Genomic DNA, 25,765 nt, shown 5'->3' with positions numbered 1-25,765 from the left:
ACCATTGTGAGAAGGCACAAGGCGGTCATTCTCTAAGGATCTCTCCAGTGATATTTATTAAGCCATGGAAAATAGAGAATCCTGCTCAGCTGGCTAATGTTTAACATACTTATTTGTTAAACTTTTTAGACTTGAGTGGCATAGATAGGAAGGGTGCGCTCACTGGTACTGGTCACAGCATGTAATGAGAGTAGTGTTTGATACTGCTTTATAATTTCGTGGTGTAGATAGATGCATTTCTTCTTCTTTGACTTAACACGTAATAATGGTCCAATTGACTTAACACATAATAATGGTCCAATTTTTTTCAACTATAGCAGGATGAGCGTATTGGTTGGTTGTGGTATTCTCCGTATCAGCCATTGCAAACTGTTTACAATTTCACCCAATTAGACAAGTCATTTTACCTAAATATTACTTGAAATGTAAACTACATGCAGAGTGTTCAAAAAACAACAGACAAAATGTATATTTGAGCATAATTTATTTGACACAGAAACATACCAAAGCTATGCTATGTATCTTTGCCACCAGATTATTTTCTACAAATGGCTTCCAGTTTACATTAACACTGGCAACTAACATTGAAACATTCAAACTTTGACACGAAAACATGCACCCATGACAAAAAGAAATGAAACAAATCAAGCCTTTAGCATCATTGGTCTAGAACTTGACTTACAGAACACAGATTTGATTTTTGCTAACTAGTCAGGGAACATAAACACAAAGAAAAGGAAATGACAGGAACAAATTGGAATGTTCACAAAATAAACATAAAACAGGCAACATGTATACACAAAATGTCATGCGTCGCTACTTCAGTACCTGTGGAAACAGATTTCTTGGAATTCATTGACTCACCAACAAAACATACATACACTTTACATACTATCGGAACACCAGCATATATATATGGTAGAAAAAAATTCTTGACTATGATGTGACAAATGACAAAAATTATCCTAAAAATCCTAAGGTGAAAAATGCACTTAAATAGATTAATAACTGAATAATAACCTTAATAGGTTGCTTAAATATATCCAGACATGCTAGCACAGTGATGAATTAGTCATGTTTACTATGCCAGATCAAACAGAAATTTTCCTGCAAAACTGGAAAATTTTAAGCTGGAATTTTTTTTTTCAATTTACATAATTGACATTTATTTGTTAGATGATAATGGAACTAAATATAAATGGTTAAAACCAACACAAGCCAGTTGTATATATAAATAAAATATGTACATGTTTACTCTTCTGATATAGATGAATATGGTTAAATAACCCCTTATGTACTAGTTAACATAGGGGAGACAAATCACAGTTGTTCATACATTGACCTAGGAGTTTACACTCAAGAAAAATAGAAACAATCCTCAACTCATTAAAAATACTTCAAGAAATACATTCTCTATCATCTAATGACAATAAATCACACTAAGAATGACCATAAACACTAGTTAAAAACTGAGAACAGAATCTGAAACTAGATGTGATGGATCTAAGAAGGTGTTAAACACTAAGTTAACAATTAATTCATGTATTTCTCTCCTTTTTAAAGTCTGATAATGTTTCTTGTCTTGGTGAACTACAATTACCCACAATACCCCAGCAGAAAGAGGAAAAAATAATAATAATCTAGAGTTCTAGATTGCTAAATGCTTGTTGCATCTCTTCATGCAGTTCCTCGTAATCTTGTTTGATTTTTGCCTCACCATCCTTGTATGGGTCCTGTAGACAGACACAAATATTTTATTTACATTGGTTTATCAAACTTATTATGTTCAGGTCAGTCTAACTAATCCAGGTACAGACACACTAAGAGTATCTGATGTCTCATTACAAGTTTCCTTCAGAACAAAAATAAAAATCTAGGCCCATACAACAAGCTGTTTTTTTCTTTAATTCACACCGTCTCCTTTGATAATTTTTAATGGTACAATTTATTGGATAGTAATACAAGAGTATCTTATTTCTAATCTGAAATGTTAAAACCCCAAACTAGGCAGAAAAGAGGCAGTCCAAAAAAATCACCACAGAAGAACTTTTAAAAGCCAAGCACAAGGAATTCTATAACAGAACAGTTGTTGGCACTCAGCGTATATGATGAATAATGAATTAATTTTTTTTTTAATTACTCCATTAATTTAATGGTGTTGGGCCTTGAATATAATACAGTTGTTAAATTGTGAAAGGCGTGGTCAGATTGTAGAGCGCACAACTGCTAACCGGAAAATAATGGATCCCAGACTCTTCATATGTCGAGGTCTTGATTGCAGTGTCCGAAAAGGGTATCTTAACATGGTTTAAAGATGTGAGTGACCTACCTTGAATTTCATGTTGCTGAGTTTGTACATGAGGCCACTCATCTGTTCCCTAATGATAGCATAAGTCACTTTGTTTTCACTCTGTGCTGTAGTCTCCACAGCGTGGCGGGCCATCTCGTAGAAGGAGATGATGTTCTTCAGCATACCATTGGTCTTGTAGAATGGGCAGAACCTGTAGGAAAGATGTGTTGACATGTATATTTATGGAACACGAACTTAAAAAGTATACCATTGATCTTGCTGTGTGGAGAGAACCTGTAGCAAAGTTAACAGCATACCCAAGAATACAATTATGGAAGACTAACAAAAAAAAGTATCTTAAAGTTTTGTTATCAAAATAACTTGACCCACCTGTCATAAGGTGTGTAGCCATTTTGTTGCAGGAAATCATCCTTGATCAGTTTGGCGACTTCAAGTGTAATTTTGTCAGACTCTGCCAGGGAGCCCTACAACATCAAAATTTAATTTACTTCAAACCTTACGAAGGCATAAAAAAAGCTCCATTCTGGAATTTTTTTTATACTACTGAATAATGAATACCAACAACATTTAGAATAACTATTTCAAAGAACTTTATAAATAAAAGTTGTAAAATGAAAACTGCACATTTAATTTAGACATTGTATAATTTTAAAACAGAACATTTTGATTAATTAATTTCCTATCCCATTAAAATTTGAGTCATTTTACCTTGCCGACAAGCTGTACAATTTCAGACAGATCTTCTTCTTCTTGTAAAATTTCTTTACACTGAAAGGCAAACATTTGAAGGTCTCAAATTCACATTCAAATAGTAAATTACCAAAGTAAATTTAATTACAAATAAAATGCTAGTTTAAGTATTTACTGAGACAGCTAAGCAACTAAGTCGAAACAGAATCACACACCTTGTTTCTCAGTGGTACAAAGTCAGGGTATGACTTTTCATAAAACTCATCCAAAGCTCTGTCGTACTTTGAATAGGAGATCAGCCAATTGACGGAAGGGAAGTGCTTCCTCTGGGCGAGCTTCTTATCCAAGCCCCAGAAGACCTGGACAATGTTGAGTGTTGCCGTGGTTACGGGATCTGAGAAGTCACCACCAGGAGGAGAGACACTGCGATGAGAGGAAAAAAGACATGTTCAATTTCACAATTTCTTCAAAAAACTATCAAAATTGACAAATCACCATATTTTTGCACCAAAATTTGGAAGGGTAGGATTATGCAAGAATATACACAGTAGATTATTATAGATAAATTAACCAGCAATACATCAAGAAACCAACTTACGCTCCTACAATACTGACTGAACCCTCACGGCCAGGGTTACCCAGACACTTGACGCGGCCAGCTCTCTCGTAGAAGTGGGCCAACCTGGCAGGCAGGTAGGCGGGGTAGCCAGAGTCGGCAGGCATTTCAGCCAGACGACCAGAGATCTCTCTCAAGGCCTCAGCCCAACGGGATGTAGAGTCAGCCATCATGGAAACGTTAAGACCCATATCTCTGAAGTACTCAGACAGGGTGATACCTGGGTGACCAATAGCACAAGATTTAAATGTATCTATATATACACATGATGTTGGGTTAGCCACACTTCAAGCGAGCTTAGTATATGATTTAAAAATAATTCATGAAGTAACTAAATCTAACTAGGTTCAACAAGAGCTGCAGTGCTGTGACTAAGCCAATAATACCAACTACCTGTCTTCCCCCACCAACAAATCAGTGCTGTGTCTCTAAGCCTACCAAACCCTGCCCTCCCACCATCTAAAAAATACAGTCTCTGACCTGTGTAGATGGAGGCCTCTCTGGCAGCTACAGGCATGTTGGATGTGTTGGCCACCAAAGCTGTTCTCTTCATGATGCTCTCCTGTTTGCCTTCCACATCCATGGTGAGCTGTACATTTTTTAAAAACCAAAGGGGTTTATAAAAGATAATTACAAAACAAACTGAATTTTCAGGGGATTATTTAAAAAACCAACTGAATATATAGGGAATTATCAAAATGTACCAACAAATTTTTTTAAGTAAAAATTTAAAACTTTCAATCTGTCAATAAAAAAAACTATCATTTAAACTATAGGCATAATTTTTATAGAGGGAAAAAATTTATGGTAAGAGTGTTCATCACATAACTTAATATTTGCTATTCAATTCCATTTTGCAGCTAAAAAGGTTCAACTTTTTTTTTTGTTTATTACAAAAATATTTTTTTAAACAAAACATTTTTAAAACATGAACAATATCTTGACAAGAACCAATTAAAGATGTCATGTAACACTGTAGAAAAGTTACCTCAGGGAAATCTCTCAATACTTCAGACATCTCATTTCCTCTCTCTCCACAACCCACGTAGATGATGACATCAGAGTTGGAGAACTTGGACAGGGACTGGGAGATGACAGTCTTGCCGCAGCCAAAAGCCCCAGGAATGGCAGTGGTACCACCTTGTACACAACTAGAATAAAAATAATATTAACTTTTTTAATTACCTACCTAGTTTAAACTAAAATAGTATTGACGTGTTTAACTGGAAGAAAATAAATAGAACAATTCATACGGGAAAAGAGCATCCAACACCCTCTGGCCAGTTAAAAGAGGATAGTTAGCTGCCAGTTTGTCTGTCACTGGTCTCATCTGACGTACAGGCCAAACTTGCATCATGGTATGTTTTGTTTTAACACCATCAAATTCAGTTTCCAGTATAGGATCCTGTAAAAGTTCAGTCGCATTTTATACTTGCAGCATTCTATTTTTCTTATACACATGAACCGCACAGACATTGATGTCAATAAGATTTGAATATTTTAATATTTAGTAACAAAGACAATACGTACCACTACAGTGTATGAGCCAGGCTCTGCAATCCATGTGACTGTACCCATGGCTTTAGGATTCAACATGATTCTATGTTTGACAAGAATATTCTCATAGACTATTCCAAAGATATCTCCACCACTGACATGGCTTCCAACCTAAGAAAAATTGTACCAATAGTTGTAAAAGTAAAACATCTTTTGACTAATCTACAAAGAGTTTGTAATTCACAAGTACTATATTGCTGAGACTATTATTCAGTTATCCAGCTCTTGATACTAAAGTTAATGTCGAAAGCAAAAAAAAAATAAACAGGCCATATTCTTTTTACTTGAGAAAATGAATAAATTTTTAAACTATGTTTAAAAGCTTTTATTTAGTTCACAGTGTCTGTCTGTCAGTTTGTATTCTCTTTATGAGAACACAGCCTACTAATTGTGTTAGCCTCAGAAAAAACAATGTTAAAAATCATGTTCGAACTTGTTTTTTTTTAAAAACTAAAATGTTAATTTATTATTGTAATTTTAAAGAGAAAGCAACTTAAATTTAAGCTTTAAGCTTATTTTATTTTTAGCTTTGTTTTATTTTTTTAAATTTGAAATTGTAAGAAATTAATATTGTCTGTTATGATAGTAACTTTTTTAAATAATGTACATTTTTAAAGGGTTATCCCTCTTTGTGTGATCAAACAGCAGTCTACCTAAAAAGCTGAAACTAAACAGTTGTTATAATTTTTGTAATAAGAAAAATCTCAATGTAAAAGAAGGACACTCACCCGAACATTGAGTGGTTCAAAGTCCCATCTCTTGTTTCTGTCAAGGGCAGGCACATTGATACCCTTGGGGATGTAAATGCTCTGTGTGAGATCGCTAATGTCTTCAAGTGGACGCTGGATACCTGAGAGCAAAAATCAAAGGGAAACCATGAGAAGAGGGGAAACAAATTGAGGAAACAATACTTGATGCAGTAAACCAACAGGGGGTGAAAGTGCTTTCTTACCGTCATAGATACCGCCCATAAGACCAGGCCCAAGCTCAACGGACAATGGTTTTTTGGTTCTGAGTACAGGGTCACCAACAGTTACACCAGCTGTCATTTAGTTAAGGAAATTTTCGACTATATATCAGTTTTAAAAATGGGACTCTGACGAGGTGCCTTAATAAATTTGGGGTGGGTTTTTTTTAGGTTTTATTACAGAACTAAAAAGTAAATAACCATCACAAAGTGATCCACCTCTGATCTTGGTAGCAGTTTCCATAATTTTTTATGATCTAAAATTTTCCTACATTTAAAAACAAAAATGGGAGATTATAAAATCTACACATGTTAATGAACCTTTTTCTTAATTTGGGTTTGTATGCCAATGCATATTAGCTGTAAAAAATCAAAATGATTTCCATTTTACTGCAAAAAAAACTTTAAGCAATCAACTACAAAATAATTAAGGATACAGGTATCTTCATAGACTTGTATGGTGGCAGTGTCTCCCTCAAGCCTAATAATCTCTCCGACCAGCTCAGAGTGACCCACACGGACCAACTCCATGATAGCTGCACCAGCCATGTTTTGGGCAGTCACGACTGGAGAAAAAAAGTTATTCAATCAGGTAACAGTTAAAAAAATTTAATTTGATTGAGTAAAGCTATTGTATATGACAAACATTGCAATATCTGAAAAACTTACCAGGACCAGAGACAGTATAGATGTATCCATACATACTCTCCTTCTCTGCATCTGCCACCTTTAAAGGCTGCATTGTATGATCTCTTTCGGACGTCTGTAAAATTATTAATGCATGTAAGAGGAGAGTGGAAAATAAAAGACAAAAACAAAGGAGCACTTGGTTATAAATTTTACCAAAAAAAGTGTCACGTTATGATATAAATTTTGAAGGTGGTTGTTAAACTGATAAGCTGAACTATTTTTCATCCTTTAAATTTATTAATTAGTCGTGGTGATGTATGCCTACTTTATATCAGGTTACAATCAAAATTATAACACTAGACTGCATATTTAATTCGAATAATGGTTTTAAAGGCCTTGTATTTAAACCAAAACAAACTTTGATTTATAAATATGTACAAAAAGTTGGGTATCCAACTACTTCTCAGGCATCATCAAAAATCTTAAGGGCAACCAAGGTTATTTAAATAAAATAGAGGTAGGTCATTTCATTTGATTCTTATAATGATAAAAATGGTTGTTGATGCTGGAGACAAAATCAAAGCATTTGATCTACAAAATGTATGCCCACTGAGTATGACTTAAGATCAAATAATAAACTTTCGTCAAGTAGGCCCAAGGTTTATGGCTTATAATGACAAAAACTGTAAAGACACTGTACTATAAAAAGTAGTTGATTATATTCTGACTTTGTATTCTTGGGTATTGCTTTTAGATCTAAATTTAGGAATTGTTATTAAAACAGTATGAGGTGAATATACATTTTATATGACCCGCTTGCAATCAAAGATTAGTGCCAAAAGCTCAGCTTGACTTCATCGGATCTTTGAGTAAGGCCTACATTTTAGTAACAAAGTGAATTGGCCTATGTAATTTTTTCTTAACACTATAATTTATTAAATCAATACCCTTTACTGCGGTTTATTACTTTTCTCAAAACTTGAGTTAATTTAACTGAACAAAAACTGAAGTTTTTAAAATCAGGATCAGAAGAAAGAATCAATCAAGAATCCATTCGAAGTGAGTCCTCAGCTGTTCAGCAAAGAAGTATTTTGCACACAGATATCTTAGTAAATTCAAACTTATTTCCTCTTCAAATGATTAATAAGCCTAGACTCTAGAGCTCTTATTAAACTGTGTCAAACTTGATACTGTATATTGTATAAAATTCTATAATATTAAAAATCAGAGAACAGCCAACTCAGCCCACTTACCATTTTCGTTTTCTGTCATATGATGATACGGAAGTCGGCATATATTTTCTCGTGATTTCCGGTTCTTTTCAAATTATTATATTGACCTCCCCTAGAACATCATATGACACGTTAAATTTAGGTCTAGACTATGGAGAACAGGAGAAAAAAAATATGCCATAAAATCATATGATGCTTTTTCATATAATATCCAGATCTATATATTTTTCTTACAACAGCTGCTTAAAAATATTTTTTTTCAAAATCTATCTTAGGCGTTTTTATTCTTTTAAATAAACAACGCACAAAGCCTATGAACAAAAAAAACAGCAATGTCTCTAAGATCATAAATTTTTTTTATCAAAAAAGGATTTTGGCATACAAAAAACAATTGATTCTACATAAATCTAGTAAAATAATTATTTTAAATTATTTAAAATGTTTTACCATTCAAAATTAAATTTTCCAAATTGAGGGCCGTTTATAATGGCGTTACGCTTTTTCCCTTTTTTTTCACGACCCCACCCCTTCCCCCTTTCTTTGCCACAAAAAGTCAGACCCCCCCATAAAATAACGTCTTACTTCCTCCATTCCATTTACTAATTTCTCAAAACTCAAAGCGATCTTTTGATTCCCCCTACCCCGACGATTTTTTTTTATTTAATTCATACAACCCCCTCCCTGAGAAAAAAAATGTCTAAAAATAATACTGTGCACTAAAACATACAGACATAACAAACGGACATAAAACTAGACACGGCTATAGCAAATAGGTATTGTATAGGCCTTTCATAGGGGTAAGATTTTATTCTTTAGGATATCTCCGATTTCTCAAAAATAAATTCACTTCTACCGGACAGATTTGTTTCAAAATTTGTACGTAGTACAAGACTCGATAACAATTTAATGCACTGCGACTTATTGAGTTAACTAGATGTTTAATTAAAATTTTTAAAATTATTCAATATCTCCTTTATAAAGTACTAGACTCTAATACTCTTCTCTATTTTGCGCAATTCTTTTTTCTATTCTATTTTTTTAATTAAAAAAAATAATCTCTATAGCCCTTAAAAAAGTTTAGAGGTGATCCCTCCCACTTTGTTTTCTGGGTGTATTTTAAAATTGTAAAGCAACGCACTTATAGGCTGATCCAACACCTGTGTTTGTAATGTATAGGAGAATGAGTTCTACAGTGGCCAAAGAGATGTTTCCAACGTTTGAATCCGATAAAGGCTCTTTTCCCTTTATTTCTTCTATAAATTTTGCTTTTTTTTTTTGCCATAGTGTCACCCCAACTCCCACAGAGGGTGTCACCCGGTGTGGTCTATGGAGTTACACCATACAATACCGCACTGGGGGACGCCCCACCCGTATGCAGCCTGCCCTGATGAGCAGAGTTTCTTCCAGGCATCTCTTCGGGGGGGCGAAGCCCCCCCCCCCCCGAAAAATTTTTACCGCCCCCCCCCCGAACGAAATTAAATTTATATAATTTATATAGAAAATATATACTTTTAACAGTGTCCGCCCCCCCCCCCGAAGAAAGTTTACCGCCCCCCCGAAGATTTCAAGTGCCCCCCCGGAGAAAAAAGTCTGGAAGAAACACTGCTGATGAGTATCTAAAGCCAACAATCCCCACCACTAATCGATAGTCTATGTAATTTAATAATGTTTCTTAACCTAAATATTGTAAATATTTACCTTCATCTTGTCTAAAATAATAAATAGGCCTCCTGCAATTTCAGGCCCATTTAAATTTAACTTTTAATTTAAGTAGGTTTAAGTTTAACATTGAAAAAAAATATCGTTTTTTAGGAAACGTTAATTTGTATTTTTTTTAAATTAAGATTCAGTAGTTAATATTTTATACAAAAATTAGTTTATAATTATAGGCTGCATTATTCAAATATTAGGTTTTTTTTTTAATCTTGATTAAATAAGTTATATAGCCCTTACTTAGTAAGATAACTAAATACAAGAAATAAACCTAATCTCGTTTGACCTAGTCCCTAGCTTTAACTTTTATAGTACGGTGTTTTAAATCTGGGTCACTGTCAAGCGCTGATGGAAAACTCGAAGTAAACAAAATAGTTTAAAGTGCAATTACTATAATAAGGCATTACGCATTGTAATATAACGTAATAAGTAAAATCCACCCGTTATTAAAAACTATTTCATGCCCATTGTTTCTTGTTTACGGCACTCTTCAAAAAAGAGTAAAGTTATTAGTCAATCCAACTACGCACAAAAGGTAGCCTAAAGTAGGCCTAAATTATTTGCAACCATGTTGCTAAAAGTAGAACTCAATCCAGCACACCAAAAATTACAGATTGTTTTTTCGTGCTTATAATAGGACAATCGATTTTAAGATAGTTTTATAGCCCTACTTTTCTTTCATCGTAAACTTGTTTTTCGTAATTAATATAATTTGTTTTGTAACGTAATTAACTAAAACAATGTATTGCGTAGGAATTTGCCTATCTACTGTTCAAGAAGCCTTGACCTATTTTCCCAAGTTCAGCTGTGAATGGTGTTGATGGCGTAGACGTCGGTCATTGTGAGGTCCCGTATAAGAAAAAGCGAAAATTTACGACTAATTCAAATTATCTGTGTCTGCAAATAATGTAAAGGTAAGATTTTATTATATTTATATGAATTTGTACAACAAGCACCTAGGTCGAAGCTCTTTTCATTGACGTTTTCATTTCCACATGTGATACCGATATCAGTGGATGTCCTGATCGGGTCGACTTGTTGAACAACAAAACCTGTGTGCATAGATAATGAGCTCGTCTGGTAAATGGTGCCGGGTATGTTTTACGGTTTGTGACAAGGAAATTACTTTAAAATGACCAGAATGAGATTATCAACGTTTATCAAATGTGGGTAGACGTGTTATGTCGTCTTTGATATATGTAACATTCAGCTATAAGCAATTTAAAGAGACGAACATGAGGGCCGTGATGACACGTGAGCCAAACGCTTTTCTATACAATCGCGTGCCCTCTTTGGCCTTGGTACAGCGATTTGCCCTCGCATGGCGATGTGTGTTTTAACGGGTGTGATACGCTAATTTAATTTTTATAGATCTACTAAACATTTTTATAATTAATATATTTTTATTTATATTATGACATTCTTGCCCAGACTGGACTAGCAAATAGTTTTGGTTTTTTTCTTATGTTTGAAGGTAAACCAATCATTCTAAAATGTCGGTTCCCGGCCGTTTGTTGACTGGGTTTGGCATTGGCCAATCATAAACGAGAAAGCCTACCTGACGTAAGGAATGCCCGGTGTATATCTCAGTGACCCACATCACCCAAGCTAGGCCTACTTTTTAAATAAATCATTGCTTTTAGTCGGCCAGTTTCTTCATAGTCATACAAAAATGAACATTTGATAGATCTAGTTTTATGATTTTGAAATTAAAGTTTAGGCAATAATATGCTTATTTTTTTAAAATATAAGTGTCTGTAAATCGGATTTAATTTAGAATCTAGGCTTAGCATAGCCTACTTTAATATTTGCAACTCAGAAGTTTGTCTCTTTTTAAATTATGATAACAAAGATCAGGGAATGGACTCCCATAAGAAGGTAGCGGCAGTCAACAACCGGTGGCCTACTTTAACATTACTTTGTTGTTGTAGCGCTAGGCTTGTTTGTTTATTTGCAGTGCTTTGAAATAAAGTTGATATTATTTCATTTTGGAAAAGCCAAGCATGCTAGACAGCCAGGTTACCTCTAGTTTAGATCTAGAATCTAGATTTCTAGGCCTAAATAGTGTAATAGTTAGTCAATAGATCTACATTCTAGTTTCTACCCTAGAATAGACGTCTACAATTTGTATTTTTACCTAGATCTAGATCTAGATCTACTAGCTGGGTAATAGTAATAGGCCTAGTTTATAATTTTTAAAAACAAACTAGTCTAGATCTTTAGATGCTACACTAGATCTAGATTCTAGTGTGTACTTTACCTAAACAAGTTCTAATAGATCTAGCTTTATTATATTTATAATGATAATCTAGCAAACAGAATAATAAGTGGTCATGTCTAAAGGTAAGGAATGTTTAGGTTGCTGGAGTTATGTTGGGTTAGGCTGCACACTTGCAGGGATTTTAATCTCTATTTCAAAACTTGAGCTTTTTTTTTTTAGATTATGTCTAGATTCTAGTGTCATACAGATTAATCTAAGTGCTACTCCTTAGTTTTATATTAATTTATGAAATATGTAGGCCTAAGGTTTCACAATGCCTACACATTTATTTTAATAGCTTTAGGCCTATCTGCTTTGTTTTTTTAGTATTACAATTACTAGAAAGCCTAGATCTTATATATTAAAATTACTATAATTTTTTTTTAAAATTAACAATGCACAATTTAAATGGGCCAACAAAAGTCCTACTACACCCTACAGTACACATATCATGTTAGCCCTAATGATTTAAAAAAAACTAATTATCCACTAGATGCTGGTAGGACAAAGGTTAATGCCAGTATCATTGTTGGGTGTGTTAAGAGTCTGGACAAGGATTATGGTAGCTGATAATATAATCATAGCCTTAATATGAACTACTGATGTTTAATTACATGGAATTGTTTTTTAGCCCTATACTTATTTAATTTAAACTAATGAATGAAAAACATTTTTTTTATCAAAATGGGCCTAGATCTAATCATTAAACAGCTATAAATCCTACCATTTGAATGGATTTTTAAAGCCTATATTAAATGTGATGTAGCTCTCTATATATATATATATTTTTTGTTGCTCTCACATCAGAGGTTTCCTTTGGGATGCTTGGGAAAATGTTAAATACTTATCAATTTATCAGAAAGTATTGAGAGGTTATATATAGGGCCTATATATCATTTACATCAAACAATTATTCAGACTTGTATGAAAACATTTTCATTGAATAATTTATTAATGTTAGGCCCTATACTAAAATGTAGATAATATGTATTGTCTGCTAAGAATAAAACCTACAAAGACCTGATGAATCTCGCAAGGATTGGTTAAGCAAGGTGATGGTTGGGGCATGTGTAAGAGTTAATTCTTCTATGGCATCACGTTAATAAAATTGTCTCCGAAAAAGTGAATTGGTATGGCCTGCTTGTAGATTGAGGTTTTTACAAGCATAGTAGGGAAAGACAAGAGAAACACTATGTTGAAGAGACAGTGGGTTATATCTGAACTGAAGAGCAACATAATAAACCAATTAAAGAACTCCTTGGATAACTTCTAACAACTGGCTGTAAGACTGATAGTTTTTTCAAACCTGTTTTGGACATTTTGGATAAAATAGAAGTTTGCAGATGCATAAATTATTTTTAAAAAATTGAACCATCTGAGAATAAATAAACAATTCATATTGAGCAGAAACCATTAACTTGTAGGTAAAGAGTTGAGTTAAATACATGCATTCAATAATTATAACACACCGATCACCTACCTATATGTATACACACATGAGAACTGAAGAGGTGCTAAGATAAGACCTATAGTGTTGGGAGATGTAGTACCACAAAGTTAGAATCTGCTGGCTTGCCTGCTATAAAAACTACAAAATAGTTAAGCAGTTCCTCCTGTTTGCTTTTAACACAACTGTTAAGAGATTAGTTAAAAATGTCATTATTTTTTTTAATAACACAACTGTTAAGAGATTAGTTAAAAATGTCATTATTTTTTAAATAATGCCACGTTATATTTTCTATTACAATAGTTTCAATTCTAAATACTGTGCACAATGGAAGGAGAAGAGGGGGAGAGAAGAGATGTCAGAAGGCCAATGAATGCATTTCTAATATTTTGCAAGCGCCATAGAAGTGTTGTAAGACAGAAGAATCCAGATATGGATAATAGAAGTGTGACACGTGTTCTAGGAGATCTGTGGGCAAATCTTGGAGAGGAAAAGTCAACTTATACTAATCTAGCTAAGCAGGTATGCTTAATGCTTATCACCTTGGTTGTCCAGATTTTTATAAGTTGTCTATATTTCCCATCATATCGCTTGTATTTGTGGTCGCGTCGGTAAAGCTCATGGTTGCTGAACCGAAAAGTCTCGAGTTTGAACCCTTGGGCAGATGAGGCTCGTTAGCTGGGAACAGCCACTCTTCTAGGAGAGACAACTCCAAAATCAAACAACTGCTGCCTTGTAGTTTGTTCTTGGTTGGACAAAGGCTTAGGAAGCAAATCCAAAAAGAAAAGCAGGCCTCAATGGCGCATAACCAGTTGACACGTATCCTTAATTTGTGATGGCGGCGTGGTCGAGTCTGCAAAAGCTACTGGTTGATAAATTTGAAAAAGTCTCAAGTTCAAACCCTCTGGCAGATAAGGCTCGATCCCTTCCAACACTAAAAATTAAGAACAAAGAAGAAGAAGACATACCAGTAACTTAAAAGTACAAATTATACAAATTAACCTTCATTGTAGCTCAATTTTAAATCACAGGTATAATAGTTATAGTCACAAAATCTTATGTATAGCATTAAAATTTCAACTTTTTCTCTTGTGAAGTACAAAGATGCTTTTATGAAAGCACACCCAAACTACAAATGGCACAGTTCTGAAAAACAACAAGGCACATCAGCCAAGCTGGTTGCTAAACCTACCAATTCCAGAGTCATTAAAAATGTGGCAGAAATTTCAACTGATGGAGGAATTATTCCTGGGAAACTTGCTGGTGAGTTGATTATTTATGTAATCTGGGTGCTGTTTTCCTTTTAGAATTTTGGCATTTTCATGCAGTCACTGCTTTGTTGCATATTACAAGTAATAGTATATCTTGTCATAAGTTTAATCCTTTAGTGGATATCAGGTATGGCTGTTTAATAGCGGTACGGCTCTTTAATATCGTAAATAAGCTTTGTTCCTTAGAATAACACATTTTACAATACTACAACCAATATGTTTAAAAATTATTATCTAAAATGTATACAATAGTTTTGCATATAATTCCCAAAAATTTTGAATTTATTGAATTATTTCACATTGGTTGACTATTTGATTTTTTAAAATTAAAAATAAGATATCATATTTGTATGACGAAGTATAAAACAATAGTAAAAAACCTTTTTGCTTTGGTGGGTTTTTTTTTTTTAAATTACCAATGAAAATGGGTGCTACGTTGAAATGAAATACCTTAAACTTTATGAATTTATCTTAGATCCTGAAAAGATGGGAGGACTGAATTTGTTATTGATGGCAGATAAGGAAACGTCTCATGAGCTGAGGCCTTCACTGTTCACACCACCAAATAAGTCCTCAAGTGTGCCAGCATCTACCAAAAAGTCTGAGCAGGCTGGTACATCCAACAATGCACTTCTACAACTAGCAGAGGTGTGTAGTAATTTAAAAATTCATTTACTTACAGTCATGTGCAAGTTTTTTCTGTTAATTTTTTTATCTTAAATAATGAATAATGCACTTTGTATGCAACACAGAAATAAGATATTCCTGACCTACCAGATGTTAAATAACACTTTCTTCTATTCTCATCCTCCTCCATCATTAAACACATAGCTACTATATAAGATGGGTTTTTTTTTAATAGTTATGGCCATTGAAACTTTTAGAGAAACTTACTTTTAGCATATCCATTAGAAACAATGGCGATGCCTTGCTATGTGTTTAAAAGCTAGAAAAGAATGTAAGCCATAACATTATAGTTCATTTTTTGTGCCATTCTCTCCCTCTCCCTATGATAAATCACCTCATTTGTGCAATTATCCTGACTATCCTTAGTGTTTAAAGACATTACTTATTTATTCTCTGGGTCAAATTTTTAGATGTGTGCAAGTGAGCTGCAAAGTTCAGTCAGTGAGAGGCCCTCATCTTATCCAAACACACCACTCACTCAGGCTCTGTCCCAGCATCCATTAGCACTGTCCAGCAGCTTCCCATCTCACTTGTCTAACCAGACACCCATGGCACCCCCAAAGAAACGAGCAAGACACTGGAGTTTGACAGAGTCCTCTGAAGTTCATGGTTATGGCAGTGACCATGAAGGAAACTGTGACAGAGCCGTTGATTTATCTCCCCTCAACTTGACCACCCACACCCCCCAGTACATGTCAGGAGAGTCCATGGCACATTGTGATGAAAGCTACTCATCTGTTGAGAGATACAAAGGTGCCTCTTCGAGAAGAAGATTGTCTTCATCTGCCACGGAATCCATTCCATCACCATCCCCACCTTATGTGGATGATGCAGAATCACCTGTGTTTACTTCAGAATTTTCCAGATCTGAAAAATTAGCAGAGCCTCTTCCATCGTTCCCTGGAGCAAGAGTTTTATCTGTCAACTTGCCTACAGATAAAAGCCACCTTGTAACCCTAGAGTCCACCCAACCTAACTGCAGCAGTGTTAAACCTCTGACTTCAGTATCTGAGCACATCCAGAGCCAACAGCTCAACGTCACACTTGCTCAAGCACTGAGGGCAGTGCCACAGTTCCATCTGTCAGCTGTATCTGCTGGGCAGGCTTCCACACCAACAACTCAACAGTCCAAGCCGGTGGGAGGACAGCAAGTCCTCTTTTCACAAAACATACTAGCCCAACCAGGGGACAAGATGGCCAAAAGCAATACGTTCAAAATTGATGTCAAAATGGAGAAAAATCCTGATTTTTATCAGTGGAGAGAGCCAGGAAAAACAAAACCAATTTCTAGTGAATTATCACAAAACAACAAAGCTCTGATTTCAACTAATGAGGCGCCTAGCAAGCTAACACATTCATTTTCTTACAAGGAGCAGCCCCAGAATTTAGCTCTACCATGTCAGATAAAGCTGGAGACTGAGAACAAGCCACAATCACCTAGCCAGACGAAGATGGATCTGTCATCATTACTTAGTGCTGGAAGAATTAGTTCTTTGTTATCTAACAATGATGTTAGTTCACCAAAATTAACATTAGTTTCTTCCAGCAGTTCAGCCCCTTCTGTTGGACTTTTTCAAAACTTTGAAGGTTTATCCAAACTTGGGGTGAACTTGAACACAGGCACAGGCTGTGTCTATAAAGAAAAAGAATCCATCATAAAAGTGCCATCGTCCAACCCGGCAAACACTTTCAGTGAAGGCAAGTTAAAGAAGAAATGGGCAGAGCGCATGCTTGTGGAAGCCAAGCTTAAGGAAGACCTCACACAAGCTCAGACTGCAGTGGCTGCTACTCTGGTTGACTCCAGGATAACCACTCTGAATGCTAATCAAACCAATGCAGGGCAGGGGAAGGCTGAATCTCAACACTTTCAACTCAAGATCAAACCAGAATTGCCTGACACTGGTTATGAAAGAAACAATCTGTACACTGATTTAAAAGCAACGAATGATGGCGACAACAAAGAAACCCTTTTTAACCATCCTGCTGAAAAGGCACCAAGGCCCACTCCTACTCGTAGCACTTCATTCAGTGCCAGCAGCCACCCCAAGCTGATGCTTCAGCTCTCTCAGACTCAGCCTTTACAGCAGAGAGCAAGCCAGATTTGGTCCCAGACATTAGTCAACCCTGCCAAAGTTGCACCAGACCACCAAGGTACTGCCCCAGTAGCTGGAGACCAGAAAGCGTTTAAACTTAGTCCACGTCCTGAAACCACAAACTGCGCAGCTGGTTTTCCAAAAGAGGAAAGCAAGCCTGTCCTTAACTCCATCACAGCCTGCGGACAAAAAATTTACGACCACATAGTTGAGCAGCTTACCAAGTCTGATTTCTCCGGGGACCGGGCTATGGCGCAAAACAGTGCTATACGGAATGCATTCTTGTCTGATACCCACCTTAAGCACATCAAAGCTGAAGCCATAAAAGCTGAGCCAAAGTGGCAAGAAGACAGGAAAGATTTCAGTCCCTTGCTTGTAACAAACTTAGTAGAAAAAGTTGTAAGAGAGGTAAGCTTATCTTTTTAAAATTTGATTTTTTTTTTATGTTCAAAACTATTATTAAATAGGCCTAAGCTTATTATTTTTAAGTTAAAAAAAACATTTTCAGTGAATTGCTTTTTTATATAACATTGAATTATACAATTTTTACAATATTTTTTTTAAGAATCTTTATAAAAATAAACTTGTTGTACGTCAATGATTGATTGAAATATTTTTGCTCTTAGGTTTGTGGCTCTCCACCTGGAAAAGAAGGTTGCACATCTTGCAGAAAAACTGAGGACTGTGCAGTGAAAAATAAAAACACTGTCTCAAATCCAAACATGAAAGAGGGTAGCATGTCTAGAACCTCTCAAGAGAGTTCTGCCAACTGGGATTCATATAGGCAGCCTGTTACAAACAGTCCAACTTATGGTAATTATAAAAAATTATATTTTTAATCTCATTTTTTTTTTTTTTTTTAGAAATTGCTTTTTTTTTTCCCATTATTTTATTTAGTTTTTCGTTTAAAATTTTAAAATTAGGGTTTCGATTGTTATTGATGGTTGGTAAATTTTCAAAAATGTAGAAGGAGATGGACAAGGTCAGTGGTCATCAGTTGCCGCTGAATCAGGGGATCATTCTGATAATAATGACGATACGGGTGCCCCACCAGTTAGAAAGTCTAGACGTGCTAACAGGGGTCAGAAGTATCAGGAGCTGATAAAAGAGGGCTTTATTCAACCATCCAGGGAGCGTCTTGCTGCCAGGAATGCTGAAAGAAATGGTAGAAGTTTTGGGTAAGTCAAAGGTTTTGGCTATATATTAAATTCCCTTATAAAGTGACTAGGTTTCGTACTAGACATTTTTTTATTAAAAGTTGCATTTTTATTTGGAGGATTACCACCCCTAAACACTTTGTGTACCTAAATTCTATAGTGGAAAGTGAGTCTGGGTATAATGCAAAAAGCATAATCCCCTTAGCAGCATAGTTCCGCAAAAATCAATGAAGAATATTTCACATAGTTTTCAATCCCCATCACTGTGGACATTATAAATTGATGAAACACACTCATGCTCCATAAGGCTTAGATAAAGTAAAACATTATCCTTTGGGCCTGTGGTCAAAGGAGCAGATGAGTTCACTTGTTTATGATCACATTGTATGAAGGGATTGTACTGTCAGTTCTAGAGCCACATTCTCTTGTGACAAATTCATCAGCGGTGTGTGGTCTCATGGGTGTTATACACACGAGTTCTTGAATTATACTCAACAATTTCAAGTTAGCAGTTGTTTTATTAAAGGCAAAAAGAGTTTATTAGATTACAGTTAAAAAATCAAGTTCCATATGTTACCTTAGTTTTTAAAAAATAAATTCTGTATTAAAACTTAATATCACATAGTACAAGAGATGAATTTGACAAGATGGACAATAGAAGAACACTGAAACGCTCAGCAAGTGAAAGAGATACGACAAGTGCTAGTGTGGAGTTTAGCTCAAATGGAGTTGGGACCACTTATTCTGGCTCTTTGGTGACTGGGGACTCATCTGTTGACAAAATCAAGTTTAGAACTGGGTAAATTTCTTTGCTGAAGTTTTGTTGTTTGTATTTACTGAATTTTTTTCACTCCTTAGTTTTATTTATGGAATTTTTATTAAGGAATCAAACTTAACTTACATTTCCGTTAAATCTCTTTAATATTTGTGTTTTTGGAACAGTGCATTTGATCTAGAGAAAGAAATAAAGTCGCTGCCAGTCTGTTCTATGTCCCAGCTTGAGAAGAGAAAAGCCATGAAGCGTAGATGTGACAGTGAGCTATTAGGTGTTCCCCAACGCGCCAGAAGTAACAGTGACCCTGACTGTGTAGTCTCTCCACCTGCTGCTACTGTTTCTTGTGGAGCGGTCAAATATGAAGGTAAATCTAGTCTAATCAAATTTGAAGGTAAATCTAGACTAGTTGAATATGCAGGTAAATCTAAAGTGGTCTACTATGAAGCTAAATCTAGAGTAGTCTAATATGCAGGTAAATCTAGACTAGTCAAATATGAAGGTAAATTTAGACTAGTCAAAATACGAAGGTGTATGTAGAGGATTATGTGGATAAATTGTCTGTTCTCTCTGCTACTGTATTAGTCTTTTCATATCCCTTCTAAATTAAAATATTTTCTGCGGCTCGTTCTAGATTGTGATTGCATTGTTTGTTATTTCAGTGAGTTTAGAATCATCAGGATGTCCAGCTCCGCACATTCCAATCCCTAAAGAAGAACGACCATCTGAACCAGTGACTGGTAGCCGCAAGCGAAAGGCCCGCAATTACTGTATAACTCGCATTTCAATCCAAGGAGAAAGTGAGTTGATACGTCTGAGGTTATAGATTTTTTTTTTGCCTGCATTGCCTTTTTTTTTCACTACAAAAGAAAATGTAATTATACGAACTGAATTTCTTTTCTTTTTTCACAGCTGATCAAAATGAAGAGAACTTACAAGAGTGTGTAAAGAAGTCCAAAGACAGCAGTGATACACACAATGAAAAAAGTCATGCCGCACCTCTTGTATCCAACTCTGAAAATATTTCTAGCACAATGGAGCAGGTGGCGTGTTCATTTCTCTCCCTATCAACCCCACAACTGGTCAAGAACTTGCAGAAGCCTTTAAAATCTGTGGAAATTCTACTGACCTCCCCACAGATCAGTGGCTTGGTCACAAGCTGTCCTGTTTCGTCCTCTAGCAAAATCCAATCTTTGCCATCATCCATACCTTCAGCTTCACCTGACCAAACTTCCAAGCAGGTGTGTTTGAACCAGTCACACTCACTTCGGGCAGGGAAAGAATTATACTCAGAAGATGCCAGTGTAGCTTCAGGGGACAGGCTACCAAAATTGTCCTGCTCTTCACAACATGCTGGCCAGGCGGTCAAGTCTCATGCACCCAACTTTAATCAAGTTGTTTGTGGACTAAGTGGGAGAGAAACCAACATGAAACATAACACTTATAAAACATTGCAGCTGCTAAACAAAGGGGATCTGCCTATGGATAAGAAAGAGGCCAAGAAGACCCGAGTGACCAAGCCCAAGTTGAATAAGATACCTAAAAAATATTCCCTTCATGAGATGGGCGTGGCATCTAAGCAGTGTTCAAAAGTAACTTTAGTCTCGACACTCCCGCATTCTAATAATACTCGGTTAAGGAAGAAACTTAATAAACATGAACAAACTGAACCCTACCACCGCTTCCTGTCTGCTGATGGTAAAATGATATGTGGTGATGGTGCAATTTCTTCTGCGCCACCCAGCACAGGTATTTTAGTCAACTGTCTCACTTCTAAGCATTGTGAAGATAGCTCTCGGCTGTTAAGACAGATTCACTCTAGCTCGTTTTCTATCATCAACCAAGCTCCTGAAAAAGGCTCAGAGCATGGAGGATCATCATCTGGGATGGGCAGTGTCTCTAATCTTGGCCCAGATATTAACCACAGAAATTTGAAATCTGGGCCATACAACTCTGTACTGCCCCTGTTACTTGTATCTGCATGCAGCACTCAAGTCAGTGAAACCACAGCACCAAAACTACCAGCCATCTCCAAGCCTGTTTGTTCTGTGATAACCTCACTGAAAACAGAGTCCAGGCTATTTTCAGACCTGAAGCAGGATTCCCTCCCTGCTTCCATCCTGCTGTCCAACTGCGCTTCAGCTGCGTCTGCTGATGCCCCCCCACCACCAGCTGCTGCTGCTAGCATCATCAGCACCAGCTCGACATACACACCCTCACTGCTCTCAGTGACACCTGTATCTTCTGTGATTTCACTGGCTACCTCCACCAACTCCGCCATGGATGACATTGTAAGCTACTCTGTGATTGGACCCAGCTCTGTCATAGAGGCTGGATCTCCACGTATGATTGGCTCCCCGCATCTGCCAGAGTCTCCATCTGTAGCAGCTGTTCAGTCGTAAAAGATTTTGTTATTCCACTGTGTGTGGTACAGACATCAATACCACTTAGCTGCTTAAAATAGGGCTCTCCATATCTTGCTGTATTAAACATGTTTCATTTTTACTCAACAGTCCACTACTCATACAGAATATGCAAATATTATTTATTATAATCATGAAAAACATTAAAACGCTTTCAGTATCAACATAAAACATGCAGATTATCTGGATTTAGATTTAGTTAAAGGCTAACATATCCATTTGCCTGTTATGTATAATTATTATTTATACATTATTTAAGTGACTGATTACATAAAATTGCGTTGTCGTTACTACACTGAGGTGCTGCAGTGATTGGAGAAAAAACTGTTTGATTGCAATAAATGTCTTTCACATTTCCAATGCTTCATTTGGTCCCTGTGGACCTGCACTTTGCTGTGAACATTCAAATAATTTATGCAAGTTATTTATTTAACCTTTTGATTGTTGTATATATTTAACTGCATTTATGACTGGCATAATCCGTGTAAAGCTGAGGTTGTACACGCCAGATGATCTGACAGGTGGATTATTGCATCACAAGTAGATGCATACAACGGTATCATCACTGGCTAAAGCATACATTTGCTATTGAATTACAAGTTTAAACTTGATAGCACTCAATGTACATGACCTTGTTGTGAAGAGTTTGATCATTTTTCTTTGTGATTGTAATATGAATGTGATCTCCAGTGATTGAAAGCAAGAAAAGGAAAACTGTTTGTGATTAAATCTCATTTACATTGTTATATATATACATCTATTAAAACCACTTTTTTTCTTGTTTTTTTTTATACTATGGTTTCTATTGTTTTATTTCTTCAATCTTTTTGATGCCGAGTAGAAATGTTCCCAAATAGCTAGCTAACAGAAAATGTGTTTACCATTAGATTTTTAAAAATCATGACAGACTTCACCATTGGTGCAGTTGTCATTTTTAAACATTTTCTCTTGATCTCACCCTCTCCACAGGGTTTTCTTATGCTATGGTTTCATTTTCTTCCACTAAAAATTTTTTCTGATAAACCCATTGTTGACCAAAGCAGGGTTTAATTCCATTTATTTTAAAATTTAGTTTGACGTTTTTAAAACACTTTTGTGCAAATATAAACTTTTAAACACTGGCTTTTAAAATATTTATTTAAAACAATTTTTAGTGTTGATTTTTTTAAATTGTTGGTAGAAGCTAATCAAATTAGTTCAAAACCAGAAATTGCATTTGTATGATGATCATATTTTTTTTTGCAATTACTACCTAGAAGTGTATTTATTGTGTACATAATTGACACTTTTCTTAGCTATATTTATTGTGTACAAAGCTACATTTAACTGTTGTTTAATTTACTTATTACGATGTAAGCTGCCATATGCGCTAGTCCATTTAACTTAAAACATTTTTAAAACCATTGTAACTGCATTTTTCATCTTTAATAAATTACAATTGTGTACTGTGTTTTACAAATCTCCATGGATTGAGGCAATCTTTACATCTTCAGTAATTTTAACTAATTGAAATGTAATCTTGTAACCTGTTAAAAGAGATTCATCAACTACGCAGTTCCAATATTTCTGTAATTGTTTACATGTGTAGCATAGACCACACCCACTCCAGCTGACTTGGCTTTGGGAAATTCCAATATTTTTATTGTTCAACATGACTGCTCTAATGCCTGTCTGGGGGATCATGTGGAAGATAGAGCATAATGGAAATGTGTACATAACGCAGGTGTACTTTGTGTTACATGAACTTCTGCTGTGATGTCTCATGCATACTGATTGTCATGAAAGTTTTTTTTTTTTTTAACTACAAAACATTTTTGCTAGCAAGTTCTCATTTTAGTTACTTTTTCATTCAGAGAAAAAATCCACTTTTGTTTTTCTTAAATATTCTACAATTTTCAATGACGTATTCATTCAACCAAAAAAAGTACAAGTGCTTTTGTTTTCTCTAATTTTTCATAGGGTCGTTATCATTATTAAAATGTTCAGTTGTGAGCTAATAGTTTTTTTGCATACAATCTGAATAGAAAGGCTAATCAATTATAAGTTAGCTTCTTTTCTCATGTGCTTCAAATAGAATATTAGATTATTTCAACTTTTTTTATACATGGATGCAACTGCTAGCATTCGTTCTACTTCTTCAGTACTTACTTTTGTATCTCAGACTATGGCAGCTGGCTATTTATTTCAATTCTTTCTTGTTTTATTCAAGTTAAGAAGCTACAAATATTGTCTAATTATCCCAGTTACATTTTTAAAAGGCATTAATGAAAATATTTTTTTACTATTCCTATTTATTTCATGATATTTCTCTTTAAATTTCAATTGTAAAAAAAATTACTTGATCAAAAAGTTAAATTGAAAAAAAATACTTGTGTTTTTGTATACCAGGTACATTTGCTTGAGTTTTGAAAAACAAATCATAATAGTATTATACAATGATATTGCAGATTGGTACATTAGCTTATGTGAATGTTGTATATGAATTCATTAAATATTTATCATACATTGTATGTACTACTACTACTATATGTTGAGTTAGGAATTGTTTGAAGTACACAATAGTGGTTTTTTTAAAATTAGGGCTGAAACACATTCTGTTTTATATACAGCAGTGAAGTTTGATAGTGACACAATAGCCAGACGTGATTTTTTTTTAAAAAGGCATACTCTATTTTTAAGCATTGCAGCAATTACCCAAAAATGTTATTTTATGTTCATGTTTTGTTACACTATTGGCCAGGTTTTCCTCCAGGCTAGCAGTTTTAAATGTTTGAATTGCTTGATAAATTTAAGAATGTAGTTGTGCTGTAAACTCTGGTAGAGAACCATGACATGGTCAGGTTTTTTTGGGGTGTGTCCATTGTATTATCATTATGAGGGCCAAGACTGACTTGTGTACTGTGCCACAGTCTTGAATGTGACGTGTCAGGACTGTCGTCACGGGATTATTTTCAGAGGCTCAAGCTGTCATGTCTGGAAGTAACCATGATTTTTTTTTTTGTAGTCTTGTCATCATTTTCTCATTGATTGAAATTAAAAACTATTTATTGACATAACTCAGCTGTGTTGGACTCGTTATTGGAACAAGTTGATTGCATACTTGAGGGGAGAATATGGTTTGTTTGTTGTTAAGAAAGAACTTTCATTACCCATTTTACTTGAAACCGTTTTAATAAAAATCGATTACCCCTCCCTCCCCATCTACCAACTTAAGGGACAAAGCGGTTGTTAACTTTTATTTTCTCTCTCTCCCACATATATATATCATATTCTGATGGTTGTGAAAGTTTGTAAAATTATTGATACTTGATATAACTACTCAGTTACGTAGCGAGGTCGGGTGTCACCCAGTGCGGCACTTAATGGTGTCACCCCCGGAGGACAAACTTACAATTTTTGATTTGCACCCCCCCCCCCTCAAACTTTCGATTTGCACCTCTTAAAAGACTATTTAACACTCAAATTAATCACTTAATTAAGTGGAATTATCATTTTTCTCTATATATTTTGCTATTTTTTGCCTTGTTGTCACCCCCCTAAATGGTGTTACCCGGTGCGGTCCCCCCCCCCCCCCTCGCTAGGCCTCTGTAACTACTTGATTCAATGGTCAGACTGCACCTGACGCGTCCGTCGCCGGTCGGGTGACCAGGAGCACCAAGGGTTCCCCTGTGAACAATATGGCGCCTACATTCCTTTTAAAGAGTGTCATACACTAGTGATACGGTGGGCTACTATAATCGTTGACAATCGACTGGCGATCTCTGTAGGAAGATCGTGGTTAAACTTAGCTCTTGCAAAAGTTTCTTTCATGCATCTCTTCAGACTTTATCCAGTGTCGACACGACCCCTCTCCCCTCGACCCCCCCACCCCCCCGGGAAAAAGTGTATGAAAGAAACCCTGCACTTCCGTTAGAGGTGCTGCTCATATTATCAGCAAGA

At 35.5% G+C, this 25,765-nt stretch overlaps 2 protein-coding genes across 3 annotated transcripts; one reads left to right on the top strand and one right to left on the bottom strand.

Moving 5' to 3' along the window:
- Window positions 1-469: 469 nt before the first annotated feature.
- On the bottom strand, window positions 470-8,115 carry LOC131953656 (V-type proton ATPase catalytic subunit A). Its single transcript, XM_059316954.1, has 15 exons — window positions 8,025-8,115; window positions 6,811-6,904; window positions 6,579-6,707; window positions 6,127-6,216; window positions 5,903-6,024; window positions 5,148-5,285; window positions 4,871-5,022; window positions 4,606-4,768; window positions 4,098-4,206; window positions 3,600-3,837; window positions 3,217-3,424; window positions 3,020-3,079; window positions 2,681-2,775; window positions 2,330-2,501; window positions 470-1,733 (listed from the first exon to the last, which is right to left on the bottom strand). The coding sequence occupies exons 1-15, from the start codon at window positions 8,025-8,027 to the stop codon at window positions 1,641-1,643; spliced, it is 1,866 nt and encodes a 621-aa protein (XP_059172937.1). The 5' UTR covers window positions 8,028-8,115; the 3' UTR covers window positions 470-1,640.
- A 2,190-nt stretch (window positions 8,116-10,305) lies between these two features.
- Window positions 10,306-24,876, top strand: LOC131953655 (uncharacterized). Of its 2 annotated transcripts, none has more exons than XM_059316952.1 (11): window positions 10,306-10,630; window positions 13,727-13,945; window positions 14,521-14,686; window positions 15,170-15,342; window positions 15,792-17,882; window positions 18,101-18,287; window positions 18,442-18,652; window positions 19,257-19,430; window positions 19,574-19,770; window positions 20,066-20,203; window positions 20,316-24,876. In XM_059316952.1, exons 2-11 carry the CDS (start codon window positions 13,751-13,753, stop codon window positions 21,803-21,805), a joined length of 5,022 nt encoding a protein of 1,673 aa, XP_059172935.1. In that variant the 5' UTR covers window positions 10,306-10,630; window positions 13,727-13,750; the 3' UTR covers window positions 21,806-24,876. The 2 variants fall into 2 exon arrangements, with proteins under 2 accessions (XP_059172935.1, XP_059172936.1); XM_059316953.1 differs by lacking the exon at window positions 10,306-10,630 and adding an exon at window positions 11,537-11,594.
- Window positions 24,877-25,765: the final 889 nt, after the last annotated feature.

This window comes from Physella acuta, unplaced genomic scaffold (genome assembly GCF_028476545.2).
Source record: "Physella acuta isolate Inbredline_101_S28 unplaced genomic scaffold, ASM2847654v3 ptg000937l, whole genome shotgun sequence".
Classification (NCBI taxonomy): domain Eukaryota; kingdom Metazoa; phylum Mollusca; class Gastropoda; family Physidae; genus Physella; species Physella acuta.
The sequence above is the reverse complement of the archived record's forward strand: the minus strand, read 5'-3'. Positions and strand labels throughout refer to the sequence as shown.